This window comes from Lepisma saccharinum, chromosome 23, assembly GCF_977018435.1.
Source record: "Lepisma saccharinum chromosome 23, izLepSacc3.1, whole genome shotgun sequence".
Lineage (NCBI taxonomy): Eukaryota > Metazoa > Arthropoda > Insecta > Zygentoma > Lepismatidae > Lepisma > Lepisma saccharinum.
Window position 1 is genome coordinate 25,150,077 of NC_139251.1, and position 10,733 is coordinate 25,160,809.

Consider the following 10,733-nt stretch of genomic DNA (forward strand, 5'->3'; position numbering starts at 1 on the left):
TGAGCAATGATACTTCACATATGTTTATAGTAATCTTGAGTTCTGGCAGATCGAACTGTTTTGATTGAGCGTGGCTATCTAGTTAACTGAAGAACTGTATAAGATAAGATTGTATAATCAAAGTAATCGATTATCCTAGATTCTTTGAAATTTTAAAGAGTTATATCTAATCTTGGTTCACTGATAAGATAAAGATTGCTGATTGCGGTTAGATCAACTCGTCACAACCAGTGGATAGGCTTGGCCTGCATAGGACGTTTCGTGCTGGTGCTTGCAAATTCTTTCTGTGAACCATGTTAGGCCAGTTTTCGGGCATTGCTAGTATTATCAAGCTAAAGCCCATTGCAATTGACAATATTGTGTTCCGACTGCATTATAAGTTCACAACAGTCGCTCTTCTCATCTGTTCCGTCTTGGTTTGCAGCAGGCAGTACATTGGGGAACATATCAGATGCACGGGACATGGAGTTTCGGACAAGATATTCGACAGCTACTGCTTCATCACCGCAGCCTACAGCGTGACTAAGCATCTGAATGGAACTGTCGGTAAGACGGTGCTACATCCAGGAGTTGGACCTCACAAACCCGGTGACGACATCATACGTCATCACTACTACCAGTGGGTGCCGTTCGTTCTTCTTCTTCAAGGTATCCTCTTCTTCCTTCCGCATTACTTGTGGAAGAGCTTCGAGGGTTTCCATGTAGAGAGGTACGTGCATGGTCTCCAGTACTTTGTAGTGTCCAGTGATAATGACGTCAAGTGGGACAAGATGGTTAAGAAGGTGGGTGATGATGGGAAGGTGAAAATGGAGAAAGTGACAACCGTGGTTCCGTCCAGAGAGAAGAAGGGTGTGTCGATTGGGGAGATGGCTTCCTACTTCTATGCGACCATGAATTCCTGCAACAGGTCATGGGCTCGGAAAATGATCTTCTGCGAGTTCCTCAACTTCGTCAATGTCGTCGGCAATATATTCTTCACGAATTTCTTCCTCGGCGGAGAGTTCACAACGTACGGCCTCCAGGTCTTCAACTTCTTGCTGGTCGATCCAGAAGACCGTGTGGATCCGATGAACAAGGTGTTTCCAAAGATGGCCAAGTGCATCTTCAGACTCTACGGTCCATCCGGCTCCATCCAGGAGAACGACGCTCTCTGCGTGATGGCTCTGAACATCATCAACGAGAAGATCTACGTGTTCCTCTGGTTCTGGTTCGTGATCCTATCAGCCCTATCTGGTCTTGTATTGCTCTGGAGGTTCGTGGGGTTAATCTTCCACAAGGCCAGCGGAGGATTTGCTCCTTTCATCTTCATAGGGTGCTGCCGTGCGGTAAGTCCTGACCCCGTGGATGTTGCTGTCGTCACCAGAAGATCCTCCTTCAGCGATTGGCTACTCCTGCGGTACCTCGACAAGAACATGGACCCTGTAGTGTATAGCGATCTCATATCAAAGATTGCACAGAGAATTCAACTCGGTTGGGACGTTGGCATCTGATCAGTGCACAACAATTTGGCAGTTAAAGGAGGACGGTCAGTTCGTGGAATGTGGCCCAAGTACAAAAACTTTCCTAAATTCAGTCCCATTCCGCCAGAAGTTTGACAAAGTAGCTTCAAGGTGTTCCCAACAAAAAAATCTGATATTCTTCAGCTGTTGTGTTACTAAATGAAAAATTATAGAGTGGAAAACATCTAGTTCACGACAAATGATGTTAACTCGTAACTAATGTATACATCGTAATATTCACTCGCTTAATCAAATTCTTTGTAAATCCGGTTCTCTAATGTTTTAATCTTTACAAAGGAGAGTGAAACATTTCAATACGTGAAAGCTCTAAAGATGATCAAGTAATAACGGAATTGAGAACTTTGCAAATACGACGTATAAAAAGCCAAATTGTTCAAGGTGAGTATACCTTGTGGAAACCAAAGCAGCCTTCCAAGTTCAGGTACAGTAGTTGCGAAAGTGAAGAAGTGCAATGGTTTCAAATAATGATAAAGTATTAATAATTAGCATTTTCTTATAACATAAGCGCTACGTAGACAAGCGTCTATAACTCGATCTACAAGAGGTATGTACATACTGTTCACTTTTATTGTGATGCAACAATTCTGTAATGAAAACAGACCACGCCAAAGAAAATATACGCATAAGAAGGTAGAATCCTTACGCCAGAAGGAAACATTTTTTTATATCAACAATATAAAAATGTACTGTGATAATTATTTTATTTATGTAAAACTAGTATAAATAAAAAATGAAGTGGTATGCTAAATTCAGAAGTATGCATTTCAAGTAACGAAAAGTAAACAAACACGAAATCATAACATGATTCAAAGCCCAAAACATCCCAATCAAAGAACTTAAAGGGAGTGTGTTATTTGAAAAAAAATCTTGGGGGGGGGGGGGGTTCAAACAATATTCAGTACTACCAACAGGAACGTACACTGTCAGAAGTCACCGTAACATTTACAATATTGTACCGTAATTTTTTTGTATTGAGTTGGCGTTTCAAGTCCACTTTATGCACAGTAAGGCTAATCGGGACTTGATCCGAACCACTGTATGCCTCCACCGGGTATCGCACCCGGGACCGCTTGATTACAAGGTGACGACTACCAAAAATGTAACAGTCTGCCTGTTAATTTGTAAAAACCAGAACACAACAGTTACTTTGGATGCGAGAGTGCACTTTCAGATAATACAGCATTGAGACATAGTAGAAAAAGACGTTATGTTTAAATTTGCATGTTTTTATCTTGCATAAAATATAGAGAATGAACATAAATTGCAGCTGTGTGTAGCATAAATACGTTTTGAAAAACGAAATTATTGAAATTACATTAATTACGGCGAACTTTGCATGCCTGTTAACATAGGCGCCGACTCCATGGGGCTTGGGGGGGCCCGAGCCCCCCAATGTTAACGATGTGAGGGCAGACCTCTCCAAATAATTTGCTTAAGAGGATCTAATGTTTTACTTTGCTTCTCTTGTAAAAATTACTCTGAATTGTGTCACATGAACTTAACTTTAAATACACATTTGAAATGTTCTAGACCATCAACACTGGTGGGCTGAGACCGCTAAACCATAAACTTGGGGGGGGGGGTATGACCAGAGACAGCAAAACACACGACTTAATACTATATACTAACGTAAGTATATAATTGTGAGTATTGTTAACATTTTTTCCTAAAGAGTTTCAAAAGACGATGTGCATGAACTAGAGTAGTGGATGGGACGTTCGAGCTACAAATGGCTCTCCCATGACATTCAGAACGAGATCGTTGATATATTAGGGAGATCTGTTTTGCGCTCCGTGGTAGAAGATATTAAAAGTCGGGAATGTGAATAATTGACATTCTGCATTCGAACTGTGAATCAAAATGTTGACACTTTTGAGGAATTCATGGGCTTTTACGAAATTCCGAACACTGAGGCCAAAACTTCAAAAAATGGAGGAAGGGAGTCATTCATTAATTTATTTCAGTGATCAGAGGCCCCCCCCCCAATAATTTTGACAAGTCGGCGCCCCTGCCTGTTAATAATTTTTACTGTATATGGATGGCAGAGGATATCGACAGTCGTTGGCCTCGGCCAACTACTTTATGCTGGTTGATCGATTGATTTTACTTCGCCTTTTGTGCCACTTCTTGGCTAATTTGCGAAGATAGGGATGAGTGGTGATATGATGAAAAGACACTCACAAACATCCATGCCCAGGCCGGGATTTGAACCCGGGACCCCTGGCGTCGTAGAGCGATATGCTAACCACTCCGCCACGGGGATCAGCAACTTTTTTATGTTGTAGCTACTGTGGGGTGATCTAGATATTAACGTGACGCACAGCGAAAATAGAGATTAAGGGTTCGAATCCTGGATAAGTAATTGATGTTCATTATTCTTCCACCATCATAATGATGTTTTCCAATTGTATCGATAAATATAACGATGTAAGTATAAGACGTAAAGTGAAACAAACAAATATTCTAGGCTACCTAGGCTATCTGTGAAGCCTGAAGTCGAGAGAGTAAAATACAGGAGAAAAATCGATCAGAAATTGTAAATAATATTATTCATATCAGTGAGATGATGATGCTGATTCTGGAGTTGGCAATCTGATTTCTTCTGAGTTGGCAACCTGATTTCCTATGAGTTGGCAACCTGATTTCCTATGAGTTGGCAACCTGATTTCCTATGAGTTGGCAACCTAATTTCTTAGGAGTTGGTAAATTTATTTTTATTCATAGCCTAGGACACGTGACAGTGAGATAGTCCAGATCTTGGACTCAGTATATGCGCCACTGGCGAACACATCATAATATTTTCATATTTTGTGTGACGTCATGAACGTACGAGAAAAAAGTTGGACTCAGTTGTTTGCAAATTAACGGGCAAACGCTTAAATTTTAACTGTAAAATATTGTGAATCTTACAGTAACTTTTAACCGTGTAGATACATGATACGACGGTATGAGTTCATCTTCTCGAGTACATTCTTCGAAAGGAAATGACGTTTCAATCACCTTTCATTCTTCATTTATCATCTTACAAGTCTTCCTCTGTGCTACAGCCCGCCTGACCAAAAAGCAAGGACGCGTTTCATTGGCCGATGTCTCAGCTGAAGGAACATTCCGCATCCTCATCACAGCGGTGCAAGATTACTGAACACAATGGTCGCTTGAACACAATGGCGGAGTCTTGTTGTGCATGACAAATCGAGTCTTTCGTGCGAGTGCATCTTCCAACGTGGAGGAATCTCCACCAGGCGAATTGTGACGAAAAAACGTGAAAAAAATAAGGAAAATCCGGGTCTGGATTTATAGTCATCTGCGTAAAATCCAGTTTTTGTTTTCGCTGAAATTTTAGAATATGATCTCCAGCTGAGCTTCCGCTCCAAACAAAAGAATATGAACGAGTTTCGTACACAAGCCGCACCCTTCAATCCATAACGTCAAAGACACAATATGCTAAGAACACTGGACTTGACCTACGTAACCTACATGCCTAACCTACTCGCAAAAGGCCCGCTTTAGGCGAAGGCATTTTCCTTAGCATTTTTCTTGACATTTATGTCATGACCAAAATGTTACCGTAAAAATTGAAAAATCTTATGCCATATTTCATAGCATTTCCCAAGGATAGAAACGGTCCTATTTTCGTAGCATTTTTCGTAGCATAACCAATCAGAAGCGAGCTTTGGGTCACGAGTGCAGTTGTAATGGCGGCCGCGTGAAACGTAAACATCGTATCACTTCACGATTTTAAAAGCCGATAACTATTCAACCGAAAGGAATAACGTTTCATATAAAAAGGTTTTAGGTACAAATCAATGGCACTGCTTAAATACATACTTTATAACGTATACAGTGCACGCATGGAATATTTTTTAAGTTGTTTCAATTGCAGACACCTATACACTGATGGTGTAACACTCCTCGAATTCAAATAGTTATAAAATCAAAACTTATTGCAATATATTTATATATATGGTGACCACAGATACATTAATTCAAAACATTTCTTTCCTTTCCCGCAGAATCTTCTGTGCATTCCATTGTAATCGCAATAGTTAAGAGAAATGTTACATGAAATGCTTCCGTGTAAAGTGTTATCTGCTATAAGATTTTTGGACTCATTTACATAGCATTTATGCTAGCAAAAATGGTAAAGGAAATGATTCGGTCTAAAGCGGGCATAAGTAGATTAGAATAATATGAACCCAAGCGTCTCACTTGCCCTTACTTGGAAGAGATCAATCCAGTCTTGACCAGGATTGGCAGGTTTAAAACAAAAGTGTTTGAAACATCATGTTTTAAACGTTTAAAACACATGTTAATGTTTCTTTTACAATTGTTTAGGGGTGTAAGGGGTGACTCTTTCTCAAGACACATAAATGTCAACCTCACTTACACGGATACACCCTGGACTGCATTTTGCAGACTAACGAGGTTCTGGCGGCTATCCTCCGTGGGACTTGTGCTCTGTACTGTCCATATATGTTGTGATTGTACCTTCATCCATCTCATCTCATCACCATTCACCCTCATCTTCTCAATTAGACAAGTGGCAGAAACGCGAAGTAAAATAAATCAAATCGTGCATATATACAACTACGTATGTTGTATCTGATTTCTTCTGAGTTGGCAACCTGATTTCCTATGAGTTGGCAACCTGATATCCTATGAGTTGGCAACCTAATTTCTTAGGAGTTGTTAAATTTATTTTTATTCACAGTGAGATAGTGCAGTTGTACATTTAGCTCACAAGTGTTTTAAACACCTCTATTTCTAAATAGCACATGGATGAAACAGCTTTGTTTTGTTAAGTACTTAATGTACATTGTTCTCCCTTTTCGAACAGCCTACATCAGAGATTTACAAATAACGTAAATAAGTATTTTAAGTAGTTAGTTGTGTGTTCAATTGAACTAAAAACACACTCATTCGTTGGATGATTAAGAGATTCATTTTCAACCATCTTTTTTACAAGATAGCCTATATCTTTTTCATATGTTTTAAACGTCTTATCTGTTTAGGTATCATCAGTGGCTATGCAGAACTTGCGCGTAAGAATATAGTGCATGCACTAAAGTCATACCACTTATCTTGGATGTTATATTAAAGTTGTGGAACCTTATATTATTAGCTGTGCAGCTACGATCAATATATTCATGTGCAACCAGAACTAACACGCAGGAAGGGAACTATTAACGTTTGTCAGTGTTACCAGAACTCTGAAAAATAAGTTGCTGATCTACCACCGTATTTGAAGCTCTGGCCTGAAAGTAGCGGCGCTAGTGTCGCGGCAATAGCAGCATCTGAGTAAACCGTGTTGTGGTGAAAGAAGGGCAGACGAAACCTGTAGTTCGAACAGCGGATGGAGAATAATTCTTAGGAATTGCGAATATATGCTTAGTTTTTCCAAACGATAGCCTTCTTCGAGAACATCGTTGAGCAGAAAGGTCCAAGGTCCAGTCGAAGCTGCATATTCAGGCGGAATTAGATCCAATCATTGAGGAATTACCCAGAATGCCTTGAGCCTCCGGTAGCAGAACAATGCAGGCCACGTTCACTGGGTTAAATGGAAGAACCTGGTCGTCTCGCATTCTTTCCTAAAATATTATCAGCATCCAGCAGCCTCGGGATGCGATTGGTCCGCTCGGGATGAAGTCTTCTTCTTATTGGACCACGTCTGAAAACATGCTGAATAGCTATTAAGCTGGCACCTCGCCGTGTGCGTACATCAGTGGCTGTCCGGTAGCCAGGTGGTTCATTAAAAAAACAAGAAGGGGAAGGGAGGGGGAGAACAAAGGAGAAAAAATCCCTAAAGAAGCGGCAGAAGAAGAGAAAAAGAAGAAGTTGGCTTGTAATCGCGTCAGGCGTTCCAGAACGCATGGAACGGAATTCCTGAGAAGCTTTTCTTGCAGGTTCTGCATAGCGATTGGTTCCAGAAATCGATTAGCTTTGCTAACAGATCCAAGGAACAGGGGCGTATCCAGCGTGGCGCAGGGGGGCAATTTTAGTTGTGCTCCTGTCAGGAAATAAAAAATAAACATTTTAAAATTTGTAAATATTAAAAAATTCCTTTCTTAGAGTGGTGCCCACCACCCCCTGAAAAAAACCTGGGTACGCCCATGGATAGGGGTTCGATACAGATTGTGGTTCGGATTATGCATGGGATTGTATGAACAACCAAAGTAGACTACAATTAGCTGTGCTTATAATTTGCTTATTTAAGTCACTTTTCTATACCTCTATAGGCAGGGGCTTAGAACATTTTACGGGTGAAGTCGAGTCTTCGATGAAAAACATTGGACTAGAAATTTGTTAGTGAAAAATAATCATGTATTCATAAAATTCAACTTTTACCAAAATTTTATCGAACGTAGTAAACTCATATAGCAGAAAACATGTTTATCGCGGAATTTGTCCACAGAATAAGGTAGGAAATACTGTGAAATCTGTTAGAAATATTAATAATTATGTTAAATACTAAATTTGAATTGTCACTTGCTATGCGCGCAAAATGTGTCCTGCATGCCACTCTATCTACATAAAAGACATTTAACGTTTGTCACTTGTCAGTGTTACCAGAACTGTGAAAAATGCTGATTCGCCATCGTATTTGAAGCTCTGGTCTGAAAGTAGCGGCGCTAATGTCGCGGAGTTGGCAAGACTGCTGCAATAACATCATCTTTGCAGTGAAAGAAGGGGAGAAGCTCACCTTTACAATTACAAGAACTTAGTGCCTTCACCAGTTTGTTAGTGTAATGAATATGTTGCAACTCCAAACCATATTATATTTCAGTGCAAACTTCATGAAACATACAGAGAACGATTTTTACAGGACTTGCATACAAGAGTGGACATCAAGCACCACTGACACTGCCTTGTTTACTGACTTCTCTTTCATTCTCGGTAATCAATATTGTTACAAAATTTTTCAACAAGTCGAAATAATGCCATAAATGTGGAATGAAATGGTTTAGTAATTTATTATGAAAGTAATGTGTGTGGAAATGTTATATGCATGCATGTATATATTATAAATTTATAAATTGTTAACTGGTGTATTGATTATGTCCACAACTATGAATACTTTATAAAAGATAGAAGGGGAGACGAACTTGTAGTTCGCATATTTTCCAAGGTCAAAGATATCGTATTGCAGAATATCACTACATACATACAGTATCGATTAAAATATATCAAAATGGAATTAATATAGCGTAATTACACAAAATCTGGGTTCCAGTTACCAAGTTTTACTACCGAGTCGAACATTTTTTTTTGTGATCGTGGTGGTATGTATGTGTGTGAAAATCACCGCATCCTCATTGTTGTTCACTTATTGGCCGCACAGATGGCGTATTTGTGCTGGCAGGTCAATTTGGAGGGTGCCTAATTAATGATCGCCGGTTGCAGCTCAGATTTCGGCAGCGGCTCAGGTACGTCGACCACCCACCACGCGAGCACGAAGGTGTACATGGGAAAACGTCCCTTCTCATAAACCGTGGGCAGGGGATACGCGCAATGAATGTTGAAGGATCTGTCCTGCTTCGTTTTCTGCAGTGCGACAGCTTTTGCACGTTTCTCGAGGTGGCGGGGGGGGGGGGTGCTACGTGCTGCGATTCTGCAAACTTGAATGAGTTGGCAGATATACTTGTTTCGTTAGATGGGTAGATCCAGGACTCGATTTGATTGTTATTTAGCGTTGCTTTTTTGTCAATTTTTGCTATTCGATGCCATATTTGATATGATGAAAGTGATGAAGCGACACTTACAGAGAACACGCACGTCCAGGCCGGGATTCGAACCCAGGACCCTTGGCGTATCCAGGTCTCAAGTTTCGGATTCAGGATTCGCATGTCAAATCCAGGATCCAGAATTCGGATATCGGAACCAGGATTCAGAAAGGATTCTAGCAACGATTTCCGATTCACATATCTGGTCAGAATTCGGACATTGGATCAGAATTAAAACATTGGTTCAGAATTGGGATATTGGATCAGAATTGGGATATGGGATCCTGGATTCTAATATTGGACCCAGGATTCAAGATTCGGTTATCGGATCAGAATTCGGATATCGGATCAAGGATTCGAATATCGGACCCAGGATTCGCATATGGGATCCACGATCCAGTTTTTGAATCATGGGTTAACGCTTTCGGATTCCCATATCTGATGAGAATTCGGATATCGAATCCAATGACGGATCTTCAATTCAGAATTCGGATGCCGCTTGCACGGTCATGTGCACTCCAGCATTGTAATGATTCCATTGAAAGTTTACAACCTAGAAATGTGCGTGAATATGGAAGCTTCAGTTATAGTTCTTTGTATCCCGCGCTGGATATTTCCTCGTAGAATCAGACAGGAAAACCACGATTAATACAGTTGATGTCTGCCAACTTCAACATACTGGATAATTTTTAATAGTTTGCAAATGAATGAGTAACGTTTCCATACATTTCAGTGTGAAATCAGTAACGTTTTCTTTCTTTCGCTCGCCTCACCAACCGTTTGAAAAGAGTACTGAGTGAACACACACCGATAAACACTCAGAGTCTTAAGTATTTCTTTGTTGTCCGTGGAGATAATAGTTTCATCGCTAAGAGAGAAACCAGCTAGCAACAATTAAAGGAAAGGAAGAATGAAGATGGCGAAATGATGGCCCGTTGGATGCACTGCACAACGTATTACGTTTAGGCTACAAAATGCCTCCGCAGTCTCTCTATTGCACTTCTTCACTCGGTCCCGCCAAGATTTATCGCGAATGGAGGACAGAAAATGGGTTTTTGAAACATTGCACACAGGTCGAAAGGTTGCGAAGACCTGGATGAGAGTGTAGTGAGCCAACCGTCCCAACAAAGGAACAGAATGTCCCGGTACATAATGGAAAACTTGATCCTTGGGCGTTGGATCGGAGCTTTACTGCAAGTCAACGTAGCAAGAGTTGAGGAATTTAATACCGACAATGCTGTAGGTCGAGGTTGTAATGTGGAAGGTTGGGGCTTCCAAAGGTATTCCTTGCGCAGTGAATCAGCATACAGTATGAACAATGCAATTCTGTCTGTTTTTTAACTGTATTCAGACAAGTGATTAAACCATGTAAATGTTATGTACGCGATGCACCAGCACTGGATCATATTAATCTTATAATAACGAGAATTATTAGTGTAACGCTATGAAAATCCACGTCTAAAATTATGACATCACTAACCTTAATCCTTAT

The 10,733-nt window shown here is 40.4% G+C and overlaps 1 protein-coding gene across 1 annotated transcript; it reads left to right on the forward strand.

Moving 5' to 3' along the window:
* Positions 1–217: 217 nt before the first annotated feature.
* Positions 218–2,239, forward strand: LOC146005178 (innexin inx2-like). Its single transcript, XM_083144213.1, has one exon. The coding sequence runs from the start codon at positions 294–296 to the stop codon at positions 1,488–1,490; it is 1,197 nt and encodes a 398-aa protein (XP_083000339.1). The 5' UTR covers positions 218–293; the 3' UTR covers positions 1,491–2,239.
* The last annotated feature ends 8,494 nt before the right edge of the window (positions 2,240–10,733 follow it).

Coding starts and splice junctions, on each gene's coding strand:
- LOC146005178 (XM_083144213.1), top strand. CDS start 294: ATGTTAGGCCAGTTTTCGGGCATTGCTAGTATTATCAAGCTAAAGCCC.